Here is a 23,013-nt window from a genome sequence, read left to right as displayed (position 1 = left end):
CCTGACCTCAAGTGATCGGCCTGCCTCAGCCTCCCAAAGTTCTGAGATTACAGGCGTGAGCCACCACGCCCAGCCGATTTTTTTTTTTTTAATATGGGAGGATGGGCAGGTTGTTAGCTGTTGAGTGCTGTTGAGATGAGAGAGAACTTAGAATGTAGTGGGGTAAGGATTGCTGAGTAATGTGGAGGGCGTGTTTGAGGTAAATGGGAGTGGTAAGAGGTTGCTCCATTGTGAAAACCCTCTTCCAGAGTTCCTGATAGGGCCCCAGAAGTTCATTTCTGGTTGCTTTGATTTTTTTTTTTTTTTTTTTCCAGGAAGCAGGAAGCCAATTTATCATTTGAGAGTGAGAATGGGGGAGAGGAAGTATCTTCCAGGCCCACAGGGCACAGAAATACCCAGTCAGGCCAGACTGATTTATCTCCTTACCTCTCCTCATCACTTGGGCCCAGAGCAATCAGCAGTGATTAGGTAGAGAGGAGCTGAGGAGAGCAAAGAGCATACCAATCCCTCCTCCCTTTCCCAGTGCAGGCTTCTAGACTTAACTGGGGCAGAGCTGGGAGGGGAAAAAAAGATTTAAACCTGCAACAGGTGCAGATTATTGTTACACAGGATTAGACATTCTAATTGAGATGCTTGCTCCTTAAACTGATCACAGGACTATCAAGAACATCACAACCTAGCTGCAACTTTTCTCCATAGCAGGGAGAGTACCTCCCAGTGAATAAAATCTGGAGGGGTGGTAAGAGACAAGAATAAAATTGGGTTTGGTTATCCGTGCCTCATGCTTGTTCAGCATCCCTTTTAGAGTTCTCCGAATAACTAGTTACTGCTTCTGCAGTTACTGGTGTGCTCCAGCTTCTGTTCCCATAATATAGTCCTAAGGGAACACAGTTCTAAAATAAACAACATGATCTTGGCAGAGACATTGCTCAGCTCCAAACCCAACCATTTATGTAATTGCACAAAACTCTCTAGAGCTTTTCACAGATACCAGTAATTAGAACCTTTCATCCGTAAGTCATCCTCCTTCCAGGTGAATTCTCATCCAGGTGAATTCTCTGACCAGCCATCTGGTTTTAGGATACCCAACTCCTGCAGTAACTGCCTTACTGGTCTAATTGCTTCTACTCCTGTCCCCAAAGCAAGTAATTTTCCACACAGCCATGTGATCTTTTTAAAATGCAAATCAGCTTATGTCACTTCTCTGCTTGAAGTCCTTCAATGGATTCTCACTGCCTCGAGAACAAAAGACAAACTCTTCAGGCCCTGTGTGATCTTGCCCAGGCCTCCATCACCATCACCATCTGCATCTTAACCCACTCCTCCCCTTTCACAAAACTCCAGCCACACAGACTTGCTTTTTATTCCTCAAGCTTTCCAAACTGTTTGTACTGAGAGTCTTTGCACGTGCTCCATCTTCCTTGAATACTGTTTCCCCAGTGAGCTCATTTTCATCTTCCTTCATACCACTATTACCTTTGCTTCTGTGGAAGAAACTGGCCAGATGCTCACCGAAATGTCCTCTTTGTGGACACAGGTAAATTGCGTTTCCCAGTTCCATGCATCTAGGTATGTGTGAGTAGTTCTCACCAGTGGAAAACGAGTGGAAGTGATGTTTCAATACTAGACCCCTTTAGGGTGGCTGAGCCGTTTCCATATTCTCTTCCTCCTTCCTCTTCAAGGTAACCTTGAAGCACATGTTTTGACAGTGTTGGAGTCATAGCATAGAAGAAGTCTGAATATCTGAGTTACTATTTAGACCGTAACAGCTACTTGACCAAGAACATCCATGTTGGACTTTGAACAAGAAAATAAACCTGATTACATTCTGCTCGTGAGTTTTGAGGGTGTTTTAGCAGTTATTATATACACTGGATATATCTTCTATGGTATCCTGTCCACCTTACTCTTGACCACAATACCCTCTTTGTTTCCTTCAGGGTGTTTCAAATATTTAATTATCTTGCTAGATGCCAGTCAACACTTTCTATTTGTCCCATGAATTTCAAATCAGGGGAAAACATATACTCCCAATAGGGAGTTGAGATACTCTTTTAAAATCAGTCATTGTGTCTGTGACCGGAAAAACAAATCCCACTAAAGAATGTCCTAAGCAGATTATTATTTTTTTTTTTTTGTCATATAACCTGGAGTTAGGTGACTTGGCATTGGTTCAGGAGCTGAAGGATGTTAGGGATGAGGTCTCTGTAGTTTTCTTGTCTCACAGTCACAAAATGAAGTGTTATTGATTAAGCAGGGATGCCCTACTTAGTATTAGACTTCTTGGAAGTCTCCCTAATTGCCACAGCCCCTATCTTTTTGGCTTCATTTCAAGGGTCCTTCTACATTGTTAATACTCTGGTATAAATAAGTTCCATTATTCCCTATAACATGACTGAAACCAATCTAAAGTATTAACATTTTAAATATGTTTTTGGGAGCTACTCAGCTACTAGGGAGGCTGAGGTGGGAGGATTGCTTGAGCCCAGGAGTTTCAGGCTGTAGTGAGCTATGGTTGTGCCACTGTACTCCAGCCTGGGTAACTGAGATCCTGTCTCAATAAATAAATAAAACAAGTATATGTATAATATATAATATTACAGATACATACGTATGTATGTATGTTTTTCATCCCCACCCTTTGCCACATCTCGGGGACCTGCCAGCAGCTCATCCAGTTTAAAGCTGCTGTTCCTCTACCTCAGTGGTTTGGGAGAACATAGTCATTATTTCACTCATTCTTTACCTCCTCTGTCTCTTCTAGGATTGGAATGGGGGAGGGCATATTAGAGGATAAAGTCTCAACTTATGTGATTAATGTACCATTGGTGTGTTCTGTGCAGACAAGCATTTAAATGTTGACTCCTGTTTGAGCTATTGGGGTTCTCTGGAGCTCTCCATGAGGACTGGAGCACTAACTGACTTTGATTGCCTCTTTTTGATGCACAGCCCACACTGCCCTTCAGCTCTTCAGCCCCTGACCCTGACAATGTATCCACAGCCTCCTTGTGCTAAAGTGCCTCACCCTCGTACACAGCCCTCCTGGGAATGGTCCCAGCAAACCCTCAAGACTGGTTACCTTTCATGGAACCCACAGGAAATGCATACATATTTGTCCTGCCAAACTATAAGTGCAACCCAGCCAGCGGCTTGCTTTTCTCACACTGCCTTGTCCCAGCCAGCCTGACTCATATATGTGAGAAGTGCCAGTCTCTATAATTCACATGGCTCCAAATCCTCATAAGTGATTCAGGTTATGTTCTCCCAAGAATCCTCTGTGCCACATTCCACTCTGGTGGCCAAATGGAGATGGGTCTGTACATTTCTGAGCTTAGCAAGTCTCTATCTAGAGAATGTAATGCTGAATGAATGTATTGCCTCTCCCTCACATGGAAACACTAATATCTACAAATGGTTCTGTTGGAGCCCTCCTCACTCAGGAGGGCTCTACTAGAATGAAGGGAGCATACTACTCCTTTGTCTTGCGGGGAGAAGTTATCCCTATTCCTAAAGATTCCCATCAATGAATCTTTTATTTCTAATCTCATATACAACAGAAAGTGTAGCAGTCTTCTGGATCAGCTTTACTATCTTAGAATAAACTTCATGTGGATGTATCTAGTACCTTTATTTGGAATGTGTTGGTTCCTATCACCTCTTGTCATCAGTTTCGATATGTTATCCAAAGATCTTAGGCAACTGAAAAACTCTAACTTCCTCTTTTATACAGATATTCTTATTAAATGTGAAGTTTCCTTTTTTGTGTGTGCTTTATTTCTATGGAGTATTGTCTACAAATCTTGTCTTCTTTTTAAAATCACTCAACTGTGTTTTTTAATATTCATTCATGTTACCAGTCAGGACCCAGTCAGGAAAATAGAAACCACACTAAGTATTTCAAGAGGAGGGCTTTTAATACAGAGACTTAATTACAAGTATTAGAAGACTAAAAGAGTAGAAAGAAGTTGCTGTTGTAATTCAAAAATTAGTAACTGCAGAAATCAGAATATTCCAAGGCCTGGGAAAACAAAAGGGAAGAGGTGATGTGATTACCAGAAACTAGGAGCTCAGAGAAGGGGCCGCCTTTGACTGATATTGACTTTTATGGGAGAAGCTCCCTCTGGGTATCTTGGTGCTTATACAAACTCTGAGGAAAGGCATGGCCCTGAGGGTGGGAAAGCAAGGGATGACTGATCTCAGACTGCCAAGTGGGTAGTCAGACTGCTGCTAATATCTCTGAGATGTGTGGCAAGCTGATGTTGAGTCCAGAACTAGCTAGTAGAAGCCAGATGTCTGCAGCTGAGAACATGTGACAACTGGAAAACAGGAATGAAGTCTCCTCTCTTTCAGGTTTTCTTTAGGGCATCCTATTGGCAGACCCTAACAGGAAATTTGGCAATGGATTCTGGGAAATGTTTGTAGAATCCCGGCTACAGCAACACAGCCAGAATGTTGGGGTGGGGGTGGGTAGGGGAGGGTATTGGGGGAGTTGCGGGGGGAGATATGGAGAGGCTAGCAGCTGGGAAAAAAAAAAGATAAAAAACCAGTGTAATCCATGTAGCTGGTCATCTAGTTTGTTGCTTCCATCAGCTGCAGGAGTATTCCATAGTATGCATCCACCATAGTAAATGTATCCATTCACCTGGTTGCCTCAAATTCTTTGCTACCTGGAGAAATTAAAACCCTTGAAGCTAGGGTTCTGAGTACAAGATCAGTTCCACCAATTAGATTTCTTCATTTGAGATTTGGGAGGTAAAGGCTGTCTTTCTGCTGTTGTGGTTGTTGCTGCTGGAAAGCAAGTTTATGTAGATACTGAGCTTTCTGCAACAGCTTTCCAGCTTTGAAAACCTGCAGCATTCCCACTGAGGCCGAGAACAAAATGAGGATGCCTACTGTGATGGGTTAAGTTCAACCTAGGACTGGACATTCAACAGGTAAAATAAATCTACTCTGTAATAGTATAAGTTTGACTACAATAAACTGGTTAAGAAAAAAAATTGACCAGGCGTGGTGGCTCATGCCTGTAATCCCAGCACTGTGGGAGGCCAAGGTGGGCGGATCACGAGGTCAGGAGTTCGAGACCAGCTGGCCAACACGGTGAAACCCCATCCCTACTAAAAATACAAAAATTAGCTGGGCTCTGATGATGCATGCCTGTAATCAGGAGGCTAAGGCAAGAGAATTGCTTGACCCCAGGAGGTGGAGGTTGCAGTGAGCTGAGATCGCACCACTGTACTCCAGCCTGGGTGACCGAGCAAGACTCAGTCTCAAAAAAAAAAAAAGAAGAAAGAAAAGTTATTGGAAGGATAGCAATAAGTAATTCACAGAACTGTGAAGTCTGGAGGTGAGGCGTGAAACAGACGGGAATCAACAGAGGATGAACCACTGCAAAATCTAAGGTAACATATTAGAATCAGTCTAGTAAGCATGGCACTGCTGGCACCACTGCTATTGGTCTTTTCTCTTGCTCTTGGTACACAGATTAATGAGAATTCTCAATTAATGAGAATTGAGTTAATCCTAAGTTCATGACACTACGTTAGGATCAGTCCATGAAAGGCCCCTCTCCTGTTCTTTTATTTGTTCCCTTCATTCCTGATTTACACATCAATCAGTTCCTCTTGTGTTCCCCCACAGTGCATTTGTTATATGTCCCTAGACACATACGCGTCTTTGGCAACATATATGGTGGTTTTGATGCATGTATGTTGTGGCGGAGACTTGCCAGCTGTTTCTAATACCCATTTTCTTCCTAGGAAATCAGCTGGACTGTATTCCCTAGCTTCCCTTATAGTTAAGAGTGGCCATGTGATTGAATCTAACCAGTTGGATGGTAGTGAAACTAATGTATGTTATTGCCAGACTTGGTTCCTTAAATTTTCTTATGCATAGTCCCTCATATCATAATCAAATTGCTGAGAGCCAAAGATAAAACACTGAAAATAATAGAAAGACACATGTACAGAGAACAAGGGTATGACTTACAAGCCAATGTCTCATCAAAAAACAATGGAGGACAGATGATATTGGAATGACATATTCAAAGTGCTTAAAAAGGAAAAAGTATGTCAAACAAGAATTCTATATCAAGCAGTTTTGTTGCCTGGACTCAACATGAAGACAAGATAAAGACATCTTGAATAGGGCGGGAAATAATAAAAACAAGACATTTATTGCTAACAGACCTGCATTACCAAAAATTAGGTTCTTTGGGCTAAGGAAAAATGGTACCAGATGGTAACTCAGATCCACAGAAAAAAATAAAAAGCACTTGAAATGGCAAATATGTGAACAAATACAAAATTTCTCTATTTTATCTTCCTATTTCTTTAAAATACATAGGACTATTTAGAAAAAGTATAACACTTTTGTATTGGACTTATATATTGATTATATATACAAGGCAATAGCTCAGAAGGTGGGGTGGGGTGGGGGAATTTATTGGAGTCATATTGCTGCAAGTTTACTATATTTTACCTGAAACAACTTATATTATTACCCCTAAGTGGACTGCAATGAGTTAAAGATTTATAGTGTAATTCCATTAAAATATAATGTGGGAGGATTGCCTGAGGCCAGGAGTTTGAGACTAGCCTCAGCAACATAGTGAGAACCTGTCACTACAAATAATAATAATAATGATCAGAGCTCTCACCTCAATAACCTAGGAAAAAAATAGCAAAATAAATCCAAAGCAAACACAAGGAAGGAAATAATAAAGATAACAGAAATCCATAAAATTAGAAACCGAAAAACAGTAGAGCAAGCCAATGAAACAAAGGGCTGGTTCTTTGAAAAGATCAATAGAATTACAAACCTCTAACGACTGAAAAAGAAGAATAAGAGAAAAGATAAATTACCAATACCAGAAATTAAATATCACTGTAGACTGTACAAACATAAAAAAGTAAGGGAATACTGCAAAACCTCTATGCACATGTTTTTGACAGTTTAGATGAAATGAAACAACTCCTCCAAACACAAAGTACCACAACTTATGCAATATGAAATAAATAATTTAAGTTGCCCTGTAACTATTCAGGAAATTAAATCTGTAATTTAAAAATTCCCAAGAAAAAAAACTCCAGGCCCTGATTGTTTCACTGGGGAATTTTCCCAAATGTTTAAAGAAGAAATAACACTAATTCTATAAAATATTTTTCAGAAAATAGAGGAGAACACCAACAATTCGTTTTATGAAGCCAGTATTACTCTGATACCAAAACCAGAAAGAGATGGTATAAACAAAGAAAACTGCAGACCAGTATCTTTGATGAATGTAGACACAAAGTTCTTAACAAAATAGAATGCAACAATATGTAAAAAAGAATTATACGTTATAACCAAGTGGTGTTTATTCTAGGGATGGTTCAATAATAGAAAATAAATCAATGTAATCCATCATATTTTAAGGTTAAAGAAGAAAAAAAATTACAGGATTATATCAATAGATGCAGGAAAAAGTACTTAACGAAATATAATACCCATTTATGATAAAAACTCTCAGAAAACTAGGAATAGAGGAAAACTTTTTTAACTCCATAAAGACCGTCTATAAAAATACATACAGCTATTATTACACTTAATGGTGAAAAACCAGATGCCTCTCCATTAAGATTAAAAAGAAGGCAAGGATTTTCACACTCATCACTCTTACTGAGTTTAATATAGTGCTAGAAGTTCTAGCCAGTGCAATAAGGCAAGAAAGAAATAAAAGGTGTATAAATTAGAAAAGAAGAACTAAGCTGTCCCTATTTGCAGATGACATGTTTGTCCACATAGAAAATCCCAAGGAATCTACAGAAAATTTTTAGAATTAATAAGTCAGCCGCACACAGTTGCTCCCACCTGTAATCCCAGCACTTTGGGAGGCTGAGGCGGGCAGATCACGAGGTCAAGAGATCGAGACCATCCTGGCCAACATGGTGAAACCCCGTCTCTACCAAAACTACAAAGATTAACGAGGCGTAGTGGCATGCACTTGTGGTTCCAGCTACTCAGGAGCCTGAGGCAGGAGAATCGCTTGAACCTGGGAGGCGAAGGTTGCGCTGAGCCGAGATCGAGCCATTGCACTCCAGTCTGGGCAATGAGAGTGAAACTCTGTCTCAAACAAACAAACAAAAATAAGTCAGTTCAGCAAGATTGCAAAATACAAAATAAACATAGAAACAAAATACAAAACTGTATTTCTATATACTGGAAGTGCACACATAAAATTAAAAATAAAATTCCATTTACACTCACTCAAAAAAAATACTTGCTGTAAATCTAACAAAACGTATAGAACTTCTATACTGAAAACTGTACAACACTGATGAAAGAAAACAAAGATCTAAATAGAGAAAAACAAAGATCTAAATAGAGAGAAACAAAGATCTAAATAGAAAACAAAGATCTAAATCCGTGTATATGGATTGTAAAACTCAACATAGTAAAGACATCAATTATCCTCAAACAGATAAAGAAGTCTAACAATTCATAATCCCAGACAAGATTTTTTTGTAGATTAAGAAAAGATTATTCTAAAATTTATATGGAAAGGTAAGGGAATGAGATAGCTAAGATTTTGAAAAATAAGGATAAAGGGAGGAATGAATCTACCCAACTGTGAGACTTACTGTAGTTATAGTAATCAAGATTGTGTAGTATTGGTGGAAGGAAAGAGACAGATACATAAATCAATAGGATGGAGAACTCAGAAATAAAGCCACACAAATATGTCTAACTTATTCCTTTTTTTTTTTTTTTTGACACAGGAGATTCTATAACTTTTAATTAACTGAACTGAATGGGTACACATTTATTAAAGCATTATAAAAAACTAGAACAATAATCATGTCATAATCTACAAATATGAATGTTGTTTTTAGAATGGCTACTCCATATCCCTTTATTCGGATATATTATAATCTAACTAATACTATATTATTGGATATTTGTTTTCTCTGATTTTTGTAAATGTTCATGGTCTCTGCAATCAATATCCTTTATACATACATGTTTAAGGACTTTTTTTTTTTAATCAATTCTTTAGGGAAAAAAATCTTATAGGTGGATTTACTGGATCAAAGGCTATGTACAATGTTAAAGCTTTTTTATATGTGTCGCTAAATTGCCTTCCAGACTAATTGAACAGATTTAAATTCTCATCAGCAGTGTCTGAGATTGTCATGGGAAAACTTTTCAATGAAGTAAGGCCAATTGATCTATAGCACTTTTGGTTCCTGAGAATGTCTAATAAAAGCAAAATAACAAACAAAACAAACTATTTCCCAATGCAGTGCTTCATAACCCAGATGCACCCATTTCCTACTCCTTATGTTATTTCTTACTTTCTTCCAATGTCTACTTTCTTTTTAATTTTTAATTTTTATGAGTATGTAGTACATGAATATATTTATGGGGTACATGAGATATTTTATTACAGACATACAATGCATAGTAATCACATCAGGGTAAATGGAGTATCCATCACAGCAAGCATTTATCCTTTTTTCTTTGTGTTACAAACATTCCAGTTATACTCCTTTAGCTATTTTAAAATGTACAATAAATTTTTGTTGACTGCAATCACCCTGTTGTGCTATCAGACACTAGATCTTATCATTCTAACTATGAATATATTTTTGTACCCATTATCCTCATTTGTCTGTCCACCCCCTGCACTGACCACCACTATCTTTCCCATTTTTCTACTCTTTATCTCCATGAGTTCAATTGTTTTAATTTTTAGCTCCCACAAATGAGTGAGACTGTATGTTACGGGATCTTTGGGGTGTTGTTTTTCTGTCCAGAAACTTTTGTGGCCAGTAGCTCCTTTGCCCAAGTTTTGCTCGGGCCCTCTGGGCTCATTTCACCCACTCAGCCTGGCAGGTTGCACTTGGCTCACGCTGCTGGCCTGGGTCCCATGCCTGTCAAGAACAAGTCAGGCATGCAATGGCAAGGGGTGTGCGAGCAAGCACAGGGTCTGGCTACTGCACACAGTCAGACATGCTGGCTGCTGCAGCAAGACAAGCAGCTCCAGTTGCCAGCACAGGTGCCAGCTCTCTGCAAGTCTGCAGCCAGACCAGATGCACCGTCAGCAGCTTCCACGGCTGGCACCAGGGAACACATTGGTGCCCGGAAGCTTGGAGACACCAGGAATTGCAGGGTCCAAGAGAGAGGGTCACAGCCCTGGCTTGGGGAGCTCCCAGATCTGGGCTTTTTGAAGGGCTGCAGCTCTTCTTTCCTTCTCTTTGCCTCCAGTGTGGTGAGCCAGGGGCATGTCTGAGCACTGTTTGTGTTACAGCTCTTTTAGCCTCGCCCTTTGGTGGGTCCCGAGTTTTTGTCCTGCGACCAGGAAGAATGAGGTATGCAGACAAGTGGGGAGTGAGCAAGACAAAGAGGAGCTTTATTGAGCAATAGAACAGCTCAGAGGAACCCCGCAGCGGGCAGCTCCTTTCTGTGCCAGGGTATCCCAACCTCCTAGCAGAGAGGGTAGCTCCTCTCCACTAGGCCAGTCATCCCAACAAATGTTCAGCTCTCAGCAGAGAGGTGACCCCCAGTTGGTCCATAGCGACCATGGGCTGGCCGGGAAAAGCGCCACGAGTTCCCACTCCTGTAAGTGGGACTGGCAACCCAGACCCCAGCCTTCAGGCCCTCACCCAGGACCTACCCACTTCTGCCCAGGAACCTGTCTGCCTCCTGCTACCGTTCATGGCGCCCAGGCTATAGGTGCCAAGGGGCGCCTGCAGGCCAGCACCAAGCTGCTCTCAGCCCCTCCCTCAGCTTCCCTCCTATGCTTGTTGGTGCCCAAAGCTCAGAGGGGGGCCGAGGAAGCAGGGGGCTGGTGTGGCAGCCCTGCCCTGAGCATGTGCACACCCGGCCGGGCCATGACATAACAATGTCTGGGGCTTGGCCCCGACTGTGCTGTGAGCTCGGAGAAGTGCCGACAGCAGGGAGAAGCCACGCAAGGAGACCAGGGCTCCTGCCTGCTCTGTGGAGCGCGAGGCCCAGATCTATAGCCTTGGTTTGGGTGGTTGCAGCTGTGCCCAGGAGGGCGGGGCTCCCGCCTGCTCCTGGTCCCGAGAGCACAGGGATGCCTGGGTCCACAGCTGTGGCTTGGGCGGCTGCAACAGCACCTGGGGAGCTTCCGCTGGCTCCATGAAGCATGCAGCCCTGGCTGTGCCTCCCTGTGCAGCCAGAGTGATGGCAGCGGCCGCTCCAGACGGCCTGCCGCTGCTATCACATGCAGTTTGTCTTTCTGTGCCTGGCTTATATCACTTAATATCTGTCCTCCCGGTGACAGGATCTCATTCTTTCCTATAGCTGAATAGTATTTCATTCTGTATATGTGCCACATTTTCTTTATCTATTCGTCTTTTGATGGACACTTAGGTTGCTTCCGTATCTTGGCTATTGTGAATAGTGCTGCAATAAACAGGAGTGTAGATACATTTTCCATATACTGATTTGTCTTTTTTGGGGAGAGGGGTATATACCTAGCAGTGAGATTTCTGGATCATATTGTAGTTCTTTATTTAGTTTTTTGTGGAACCTCCATACTGTTCTCCACAACGCTTGTATTAATTTACATTCCCCCCAACACTATACAAAAGTTTATTTTCTCCCCATCGTCACCAGCATTCATTATTGCCTGTCTTTTGGATAAAAGCCATTTTAACTGAGGTGAGATGATATCTCACTGTAGTTTTGATTTGCATTTGTCTAATGATTAATGATGCTGAACACCTTTTCATTTACCTGTTTGCCATTTGGATCTCTTCTTTTGAGAAATGTGTATTAAGATCTTTTGCCTGTTTTTAAAATCAGATTATTAGATTTTTTTTTTTTTTTTTAAATTTTCTTTTTGAGATGGAGTCTCTATCGTCCAGGCTGGAGTGCAGTAGCGCGATCTCAGCCCACTGCAGCCTCCACTTCTCAGGTTCAAGCAATTCTCATGCCTCAGTCTGCCTAGTAGCTGGGGTTACAGGTGTGCGCCACCATGCCTGGCTAATTTTTGTATTTTTTTTTAAGTAAAGATGAGGTTTCACCATGTTGGCCAGACTAGGTCTCGAACTCCTGACCTCAGGTGATCTGCTTGCCTCAGCCTCCCAAAGTGCTGGGATTACAGGTGTAAGCCACCATACCTGGCCTAGATTTTTTTTCTATTTTTTTGGGAGGGATGGGGCAGACAGAATCTTGCTCTTGTCACCCAGGCTGGAGTGCAGTGGCACAATCTTGGCTTGCTGCAACCTCCACCTCTCAGGTTCAAGCAATTCTCCTACCTCATACTCCCAAGTAGCTAGGATTATGGGCACCTGCCACCACACCTGGCTAGTTTTTGTATTTTTAGTACAGATGGGGTTTCACCATGTTGGCCAGGCAGGTCTTGAACTTCTGACCTCAAGCAATCCACCCGCCTCAGCCTCCCAAAATGCTAGGATTACAGGTGTGAGCCACTTCACCCGACCAATTTTTTTTTTTCTTAGAGAGTTGTTTGAGCTCCTATGTATTCTGATTATTAATCCTTTGTCAGATGGATAGTTTGCAAATATTTTTTCCCATTTCATGGTTTGTCTTTTCACTTTGTTGATTGTTTCTTTTACGGTGCAGAAGCTTTTTAACTTGATGTGATCCCATTTGTCCATTTTTGCTTTGATTGCTTGTGCTTTTGGGATATTACTCAAGAAATCTTGGCCAAGACCAATGTCCTGGAAGGTTTCCACAAAGTTTTCTTTCATTAGTTTCATAGTTTGAGGTCTTAGATCTAAGTCTTTAATCTATTTTGATTTGATTTTTGTATATGGCAAGAGAGAGGAGCCTAGTTTGATCCTTTTGCATATGTATATCCTGTTTTCCCAGCACTATTTATTGATGAGACTGTCTTTTCCCCAATGTATGTTCTTGGCACTTTTGTCAAAATGAGTTTACTGTAGATGTATGGATTTATTTCTGGGTTCTGTATGCTATTCCATTGGTCTATGTGTCTGGTATTTTTTTGCCAGTACCATGCTGTTTTGGTTATTATAGCTCTGTAGTATAATTTGAAGACAGGTGATATGATTCCTTCAGTTTTATTCTTTTGCTCAGGATGGCTTTGTCTCTTCTGGGTCTTTTGTGCTTCTATATGAATTTTAAGATTATTTTTCGATTTCTGTGAAGAAATGTCACTGGTATTTTGATAGGGATTGCAGTGAATCTGTAGATTGCTTTGGATAGTATGGACATTTTAACAATATCAATTCTTCTAATCCATGAACATGGAATATCTGTCAACTTTTTATGTGTGTCCACTTCAGTTTCTTGCATCAATGTTTTCTAGTTTTCATTATAGAGATCTCTCACTTGTTTGGTTAAGTTTATTCCTAGGTATCTTATTTTATTTGTAGCTATTGTAAATAGGATTACTTTCTTGATTTCTTTATCAGATTGTTTGTTGTTGGCATATAGAAATGCTACTGATTTTTGTATGTTGATTTTACATTCTGCAATTTTATTGAATTTGTTTTTCAGTTCTAATAGCTTTTTGGTGGAGTCTTTAGGTTTTTCCAAATATAAGATAATATTATCTGCAAATATGGATAATTTGATTTCTTCCTTTCCAACTTAGATGCCATTTATTTTTTTCTCCTGTCTGATTACTCTAGGTAGGACTTCTAGTACTATGTTGAATGACAGTGGTGAAAATGGGCATCCCTGTCTAGTTCCAGATCTTAGAGGAAAAGTTTTCAGTTTTTTCCCCATTCAGTATACTAGCTGTGGGCCTATAATAAATGGCTTTTATTATGTGGAGGTATGGTCCTTCTATACTCAGTTTTTGGAGGGTTTTTTTTTTTTTTTCACAAAAGGATGTTGAATGTTATCAAATGTTTTAAAAGCATCAATTAAAATGATCCTATGGTTTTTGTTCTTCATTCTGTTGATATGATATATCACATTCATTGATTTGCATATGTTGAACCATCCTTGCATCCCTGGGATAAATCCCACTTGGCCATGATGAATGATCTTTTTAATGGGGTGTTGAATTAAATTTCCTAGTTTCCTAGTATTTTATTGAGGATTTTTGCATAAATGTTCATCAGTGATATAGTTTCCTTTTTTTGATGTGTCTTTATCTGATTTTGCTATCAGGGTAATACTGGCTCACAGAATGAGTTTCAAAGTACTCCCTCCTCTATTTTTTTTTTTTTTTTTGAATAGTCTGAGTAGGATTCATATTAGTTCTTTAAATGTTTTGTAAAATTAGTCAGTGCAGCTGTTGGGTCTCATGCTTTTCTTAGCTGGAAGACTTTTTATTATGGCTTTGATTTCACTACTTGTTATTAGCCTATTTAGGTTTTGGATTTCTTCATGATTTAATCTTAGTAAGTTGCATATCTCTAGGAATTTATGTCTTCTAGCTTTTCCAGTTTATTGGCATTTAGTTGCTCATGGTAGTCTCTGATGATCCTTTGAATTTCTGTGGTATCAGTTGTAATGACTCCTTTTTTGTCTGATTTTATTTGGGTCTTCTCTCTTTTATTCTTAGTCTGGCTACACATTTGTTGACTTTGTTTATCTTTTCAAAAAAGTTCATTTTATTGATCCTTTGTATTTTTAAAATTTGAATCTCATTTATTTCTGCTTGATATTTATTATGTCTTCTTTTAATTTTCTGTTTGGTTTGCTTTTACTTTTCTAGTTCTTGAAGATGCATCATTAGGTTGTTCATTTGAAGTTTTTCTACTTTTTTGATTAGGTGCTTATTGCTATAAACTTTCCTCAGTACTGCTTTTTTTATATCCCATAGATTTTGGTCTGTTATATTTCCATTTTCATTTGTTTCAAATATTTTTAATTTTTTTTCGTATTTGTTGATCCACTGGCCATAAAGCATATTATTTAATTTCCATGTGTTCATATAGTTTCCAAAGTTCCTCCTATTATTGATTTTATTCCATTGTGGTCAAGAAAGATACTTGATATTATTTCACATATTTTTTGAAGTTATTAAGGCTTGTTTTATGGCCTAACATATGGTTTATCATTGAAAATAACCCATGTGTTGAGGGGAAGAATATAATATGTATTCTTCAGCCATTGGATGAAATGTTCTGTAAATATTTATAAGATCCGTTTACTCTATAGTGCAGATTAAATCTGATATTTCTTTGTTGATTTTCTGTCTGGATGACCTGTCTAATGCTGAAACTGGGGTAATTAAGTCTTCAGCTGTCATTGTATTGGAGTCTATCTCTCTCTTTAGTTCTAATAATATTTGCTTTATATATCTGGGTGCTCCAGTGTTGGGTGCATATATGTTTACAATTGGTATATCCTCTTGCTGAATTTATCCCTTTATCATTATGTAATGACCTTCTTTGTCTTGAAATCTATTTTGTCTGATGCAAATATTGCTACTCCTGCTCTTTTTTGGTTTCAATTCGCATTGAATATCATTTTCTCTTTGTTTATTTGTAGTCTATGTGTGTCTTTATAGGTGAAGTGTGTTTCTTACAGGCAAAAGATTATTGGGTCTTGTTTTTTCATCTGTTCAGCCATTCTATGTCTTTTGATTGGAGAGTTTAGTGCATTTACATTCAATGCTATTATTGATAAAGACTTACTCCTGTCATTTTGTTATTTGTTTTCTAGTTGTTTTGTGATGCTTTCTTCCATCTGTCCATCCGTCTTCCTTTTTGTGAAGGTGATTGTCCCTGGTGGTATTTTTTTTTTCTTTTTTTTTGAGACGGAGTTTCACTCTTGTTGCCCAGGCTGGAGTGCAATGGCATGATTTCAGTTCACTGCAACCACTGCCTCCCAGGCTCAAGTGATTCTCCTGCCTCAACCTCCCAAGGAGCTGAGATTACAGGTGCATGACACCATGCCCAGCTAATTTTGTATTTTTAGTAGAGATGGGGGTTTCACCATGTTGGCCAGGCTGGTCTTGATCGCCTGATCTCAAGTGATCCACCCACCTCAGTCTCCCAAAGTCCTGGGATTACAGGCGTGAACCACTGTGCCTGGCTTTTAAATTTTTTTCTTTTGTTTCCTCTGTGTATTTTCAAATAGCCTATCTTCAAGTTCACTAATTCTTTCTACTGCTTGATCCATTCTGCTGTTGAAAGACCCTATTGCATTTTTCAGTTTGTCAATATAATTTTTCAGCTCCAGGATTTCTGCTTGATTCTTTTAAATTATTTTACTCTCTTTGTTAAATTTATCTGATAGGATTCTGAATTCCTTCTGTGTTACTTGGATTATTATTATTATTATTTTTAGCTTTCTCAAAACAAGCTATTTTGAATTCTCTGTCCAAAAGGTCACATATCTCTCTTGCTCCAGAATTTGTCACTGGTGCCTTATTTAGTTTGTTTGGTGATGTCATGTTTTCCTGGATGGTCTTGATGCTTATGGATGTCCATCAATGCCTGGGCATTGAAGAGTTAGGTATTTGTTGTAGACTTTGCAGTCTGGGTTTATTTATACCCATCCTTCTTTGGAATGCAATTCAAATATTCAAAGAGAATTTAGTATTGTGATCAAAGTCTTTGGTCACTGCAGCCATATCTGCATTAGTGAGAACCCCCAGCCCAGCAATGCTGTGGCTCTTGTAGATTCATAGAGGTACCACTTTGATGGTGTTGGGTAAAATTCATGAGAATTCCCTTGATTACGAGGCAGAGACTCTTGTTCTCTTCTCTTAATATCCCGCAAGCAAACAAAGTCTCTCCCTCTGTGCTGAGCTGCTTGGAGCTGGAGAAGAGGTGACACAAGCACCCCTGTAGCCACCATCACTGTGATTATGCTGGGTTACACCTGAAGCCAGCACAGCACTGGGTCTTGCTCAAGGTCTACAGTGACTACTGCCTGGTTACCGCTGATGTTTCCTCAAGGCCCAATGTCTCTACAGTCAGCAGGTGGTGCATCTAGCCAGGTTTATTGTCTTCCCTTCAGGGTGGCAAGCTACCCCTCAGTCCAGAAATACCATCCAATGGCTGGGGCCTGAAGTCAGGAATCTTAGTAATATACTTGGTGGCCTGTTCTACTATGGCTGAGCTGGCACACAAGCCATAAGACAAGTTTTTCCCACTCTTTCCTCTCCTTTCCTGAAGCAGAAGGGGCCTCTCCCTGTGGCCACCACTACTCCAAGCCTGCAGCAAGTACTGCATGGCTAACACTGTTGTTCATTCAAGGTCCAAAGGCTCTTCAGTCAGCTTGTGGTGAATGCGCCAAGCCTGGATCTCTCCCTGCAGGGCAAAAGACTCCCCTCTGGTCCAGGGCAGGTCAAGAAATGCATCCAGGAACCAAGGCCTGGAATCAGGAACCCCAGGAACCCACTTAGTACTCTACCTCACCCTGGCCAAGCTGTACCCAAGTCACAAGACAAAGTCCCCTTTATTCTTCCCTCTCCTTTCTTCAAGCAGGAGTCTCTCCCCATGGCCACCACAGCTAGAAATGTGTTGGGTCACCCCTGAAGCCCTCACAGCACTGGGCCTCACTGAAGGCCCCTGGGTAAGTACTGCCTGGCAACCACTGAGGTTTATTCAAGGCCCAAGAGCTCTTTAGTCAGCAGGTGATGAATTCTTCCAGGGCTGGGTTCTTCCCATGAAGGATGTGGGTTCCCTTCTGGCCCAGGGTGTGTCTAGAAATGTTGTCTGGAAGATAGGACATGAAATGGGGATCTCGGGACTCCTCCTCGTGCTCTATTCTACTGTGGCTGAGCTAGTGTTCAAGTTGCAAAACAGAGTCCTCTTTACTTTCCCCTCTCCTCTCCTTAAGTGGAAGGAAAGAGTCTCTCCCAGATCTGCAAACTGCACTGCCTGTGGTTGGGGAACATGTAATGCAAGCACTCCTTTGGTTGCCTCAGCTGGTGTCTCACTAGGTCATGTACACCCCAAGTCCACTGGCTCTAAGCCCAGCACAGCACCAGGACTTGCCCAGAAATTGCAGTCCTTGTGGCCTAGGCGGCCTTTCAAGTTTGTTTAGGATACAGGGCACTTTAGCCTATGGTCGTGGGGCTTGCCAGAACTCAGGTTCCAGCCACTGGGATGGACAATTCCCCTCTGACTGGGGCTGGTCTAAATTCTCCCTTCATGGGCACTGGCTGGATTCTGTTTGTGCTGTTTTCCACCCAGATTGGCAGCACTGAGTTCCAATGAAAAGTCCCACAATCACTCTGCTCTCCTTCCACCAAGTGCGCAGATTCTCTCTCTGTGCCAGCTGGCCACAGAAAAATAAATAGAAATAATGAAAATACAACAAAGCAAAAGGTGTGAGATGCAGCTAAAGAAATGTTAGAGAGTAATGTATAACTTTAAATGCTTATATGGGAAACAAAAAACACCTAAAATCGGCCAGGTGCAGTGGCTCATGCCTGTAATCCCAGCACTTTGGGAGGCCAAGGTGGATGGATCACCTGAGGTCAGGAGTTCGAGACTAGCCTAGTCAACATGGTGAAACCCCATCTCTGCTAAAAATACAAGAATTAGCCAGGCATGGTGGCACACGCCTGTAATTCCAGCTACTGGGGAGGTTAAGGCAGGAGAATCGCTTGAACCCAGGAGGTGGAGGTTGCAGTGAGCCCAGATCGCATCACTGCACTCCAGCCCAGGCAACAGAGAGAGACTCTGACTCTGTATTTAAAAAAAAAAAAAAAAAAAAAAAAAAAAAAAAAAAAAAAAAAAAAAAACCTGAAATAAATAATCTAAGTTTCTACATTAAGAAACTAGAAAAAGAGAAAATTAAAACAAAAATAAGTAAAAGAAAGGAAATTTAAAAAGATAAAAGTTGAAAGCAATAAAATAGAAACTGGAGAACCAATAGAGAAAATCAATGAAATACAAAGCTAATTTTCTGAAAGGATCAATAGAATTGACAAATCTTCTATTTAGATTGATCAAAAATATGAAAACTGAAAATATGAATGATAAGTAGGGACATCCCTATAGATCCTACAGATATTAAAAGGATAATAAGGGACTATTATTAACAACTTATACCAGTAACTTCAAAAACTTAGGTTTCATCTAAGATAAAATTTTTGAAAATACCACAATGGACTCAGAAAGAAGTAGAAAACCTGATAGCCTTGTATCTACTAAAGAAATAGAATTTGTAATTAAAAACCTCTCTCTCTCTCTCTCTCACACACACACACACACACACACACGCACACACACATCAAAACAAAAAAACTCCAGGCCCAGATGGCTTTACTGGCAAATTCTATCAGCCTTTTAAGAAATATCACTCCTACATAAACTCTTAGAAAGTAGAATAGGAGAGAACACTTCCCAAATCCCTCCCTCCCTCCCTCCCTCTCTCTTTCTCTTTCTCTTTCTCTTTTTTTTTTTTGCAACATAGTCTTACTTTGTCACCAAGTTTGGAGTGCAGTGGTGAAGTAGTGCAATCACAGCTTACTGCTGCAGCCTCCACCTTCTGGGCTCAAGCAATTATCCCACCTCAGCCTCCTGTATAGCTGGGACCACAGGTGTACACTACCACATTGAGCTAATTTTTTTTTTAATTTTTTTACAGAAATGGGTTCTGTCTATGGTGTCCAGACTGGTCTTGAACTCCTGGGCTCAAGCTATCCTCCTACCTCAGCCTCTCAAAGTCTCAGCTCATTTTGTGTGTGACCATCTGAGACATAAACCTGAGAGTGGAATTGGTAGAACAAAGTATATTTAATTTTACTAAGTGCTGTCAGATTGCTCCCGAGAGTAACTACACCAGTTTCTGCATCCGCCAACAATACTTGAAGATTCTTGTTTTCCACTATCTCACTAAATCTTGGTATGATAGAGGCAACAGAATGCTGCAGAGATCATGGATTCTGGAGACAAATGCTTGGGTTCCAAAACAGGTTCTACCATTTTCTGGCCGTGTGACCTTGGACAATTTACTGAATGTGTGTCTCAGTTTCCTCATCTGTAAAATGGAATAATAATAGTACCTATTTTACAGATACTGGGGCTTCATAAGCATTAGTCGATGAAACTGTCATTTTTTTCTGTTTCAGACATTTCCCCCATTTATCCTGTTTCTGGATATGGATTTCAAATTCAACTGTAAAGCTGAAAAACTAAATGAGTTTTTAGGTGAGCTGCAGAGCGCTAGTCAGACCTTTTTTGTCTTTGGATTATTAGTATATGTAGTATACAGGGCAGGATCACATTTTTTCTTACTAAGTTGGATACATAAATAAAATGTAGCTTTTTTCTCAGTTACTGATCTGATTTTCCTCACAAATCTTACTCCTTCCTCTTCACTGGATAGTGGAAGAGGCTGGAAATAAATTTGGTTTCATTTCATTAGGTTTCATTTATTCTCTTTGAAATAAATGATCAGAATTTTAAATTCCTCCCATTCTACTGCTGCTCCTCTCTAAAGTGGCATCTGGGTATAGAGGGCAGGGCTTATATGACCTTTTGATGTTAGACTGAAGGGATCCTCAAGCCTGACACTGGTTTTGATAGTGCACAAGTTGGAATCTTCTGGGTAGTTGGCTCAGTTTCATACCTGAGCATTGTGCCAACATTTGCCTCTAAAGCTGATAAATTTGTGGTCTTGTGCCCCCTGTTCCTCCCCACTTCCCCCAGTTTGGCCATCTCTCAACAACTGCCTTTGGTGCTGGAGACCCCAGTGATTCTCTGCCACATTCTCCTGTGGGCCTAAAGGCTCTCTAGTCAGTATCTATGCCATATAGGGATCAAGAGACACCTCTTCCTGACCATGCTGCTCTGCTCTCTTAATGCTTTTGGGACCACAGTTAGTCCATCCATGCTACAGAACAGCTTCCTTCCACAGTCCCAGTAGGGAAAAGGCAAAAGCCTCTTTGCCCTTGGCGCTGCTGCTTCCTTCTCTGAGGCTTCGCAGGCCCAGGTCAGGTTGATTACATCATATTCTTCCCTCTCTTGTTTCTACTCCTTTATTTACCCCTGTTCATCGGAATGGGAAGAGACATATTTCTCCCCCTTGTCAAGTCTCTTACTTCTTCCTTCCTTCCATTGTTTGGGATTTTAACTTCCTAATGGGATTTTAATTGCTCTAGTAGAACTTAATAGTGCAATTATCAAATCTGGAACATTTTTACATAGCAGTCATTGTATTTGGGCTATGCTGTCATATGGAACTCATTTAATAATCTCTACTTGACAAAGTTTAACAACTTGGCTGGGCATAATTCAAGAATGACTTCAGTCTAGAAAACGGCATGAATTTGTAGAAAATATTCTAAACAATTTCAGATGGTTTTACAGATATCTCACTATTGTTCCCTGCTCCCACTGGAGGGCAAATAGTGGTAATAGTAAACATAGACAGATGGTTCATTTTTCCAAAAGGACTTCTTTTAATACTCTACTTATTTCTTTTCCTGAAGGCACAGCCATGCACCCTGGTTGACTGTAGAAAAGAAAAGGGCCCTGAGGAAAGTGGGAGTTTTTGCCTCTCTGCTAAGCCTTTTGTTAAAGGACATCAGTTGCACCACACTCACTGGTGAGTTACCATTTTGAAGAGGTTGTGAAGAGTGATGCTCAGTACAGGCATACCTCATTTTATTTTGTGCTGTGCTTTATTGCACATCATAATGTGTTTTATAAAAATTGAAGATTTGTGGCAACCCTGTGTTGAGCAAGTCTATTAGCACTATTTTCACAATAGCATGTGCTACTTTTTGTCTCTGTGTCACATTTTGATAATTCTTACAGTATTTCAAACTTTTGCATTATTATTATATCAGTGTGATCAGTGATCTTTGATGTTGTTATTGTAATCATTTGGGGGCACCACAGGCTGCACTCACATGGGATGGCAAACTTAATCGAAAAATGTCGTGTGTGTTTTGACTGCTTCACTGACCGCCTATTCCCCCATCTCTCTCTCTTGTTGGGCCTCCCTACTCCCTGAGACAAACAATATAGAAATTAGTCCAATTAATAATCCAACAGTGGCTTCTAGGTATTCAAGTGAAAGGAAGAGTCACATGTCTCTCACTTTAAATCAAAAGCTAAAAATGACTAAGCTCAGTGAGGGAGGCATATCAAAAGCCAAGGTAAACTGCAAACTAGGTTTCTTGTGCCAGTTAGCCAAGTTGCAAATGCAAGGAAAGTTATTGAAGGAAATTAAAAGTACAATTCCTGTGAACATGTGACTGATAAAGCAAAACACATCCTTATTGCTGATATGGAGAAAGTTTTAGTGATCTGAATAGTAGATCAAACTAGTCACAACATTCCCTTAAGCCAAAGCCTAACCCAGGACAAGGCCCTAATTATCTTCAATTCTATGAAGGCTGAAAGAGGCAAGGAAGCTGCAGAATAAAAGTCTGAAGTTTGCAGAGGTTGGTTCATGAAGTTTAAGGAAAGCCATTTCTATAACATGAAACTGCAAGGTGAAACAGCAAGTGCTAATGTGGAAGCTGCAGTGAATTCATGAAGGTGGCTATGCTAAACAACAGATTTTCCATGTAGATGAAACACCCTTCTGTTGGAAGGAGATGGCATCTACGACTTATTGTAGCATCAAAGCTTCAAAAGACAGGCTGACCTTCTGTTAGGGGCTAATGTAGCTGGTGACTTTAAGTTGAAGCCAATGCTCATTTAACATTCCGAAAATCCTAGGGCCCTTAAGAATTATGTTAAATCTACTTTGTCTGTGCTCTCTTAATGGAACAACAAAGCCTGTATGATAGTACATCGGTTTACAATATAGTTTACTGAATATCTTAAGCCTACTGTTAAGACCTACTGCTCAGAACAAAAAGATTCTTTTAAAGATTTTGCTGCTATTGGCAATACACCCAAGAGCTCTGATGGACATGTACAAGGAGATTAATGTTGTTTTCATGCCGGCTATCACAACATCTATTGTGCAGCTCATGGATCAAAGAGTAATTTTGACTTTCAGATCTTATTAAGAAATACATTTCTAAGGCTATTGCTGCTATAGTCTTATAGTCTTATTAAGAAATTCATTTTGTAAAGAAATGAAAATTAAAAAAAAAAAGAAACACATTTTGTAAGACTATTGCTGCTATAGGAACCA

The 23,013-nt window shown here is 40.2% G+C and overlaps 1 protein-coding gene across 2 annotated transcripts in view; it reads left to right on the top strand.

Moving 5' to 3' along the window:
* Nucleotides 1-23,013, top strand: part of RRP8 (ribosomal RNA processing 8) — a 29,295-nt gene extending 6,282 nt beyond the window's left edge. Inside the window, exons 8-9 of one of the 2 annotated variants that reach the window (XM_021926174.2) lie at nucleotides 21,350-21,465; nucleotides 22,261-23,013. In XM_021926174.2, coding sequence (XP_021781866.2) covers nucleotides 21,350-21,465; nucleotides 22,261-22,321 — 177 coding nt within the window. In that variant the 3' untranslated portion in view covers nucleotides 22,322-23,013. Of the gene's footprint in view, nucleotides 1-21,349; nucleotides 21,466-22,260 lie in introns of those variants that run through there. The other variant, XR_004177467.1, reaches the window with a different exon arrangement.

This window comes from Papio anubis, chromosome 12 (assembly GCF_008728515.1).
Source record: "Papio anubis isolate 15944 chromosome 12, Panubis1.0, whole genome shotgun sequence".
NCBI lineage: Eukaryota > Metazoa > Chordata > Mammalia > Primates > Cercopithecidae > Papio > Papio anubis.
Note: the sequence above shows the minus strand (reverse complement) of the source record. Positions and strands in the feature narration are given on the sequence as shown.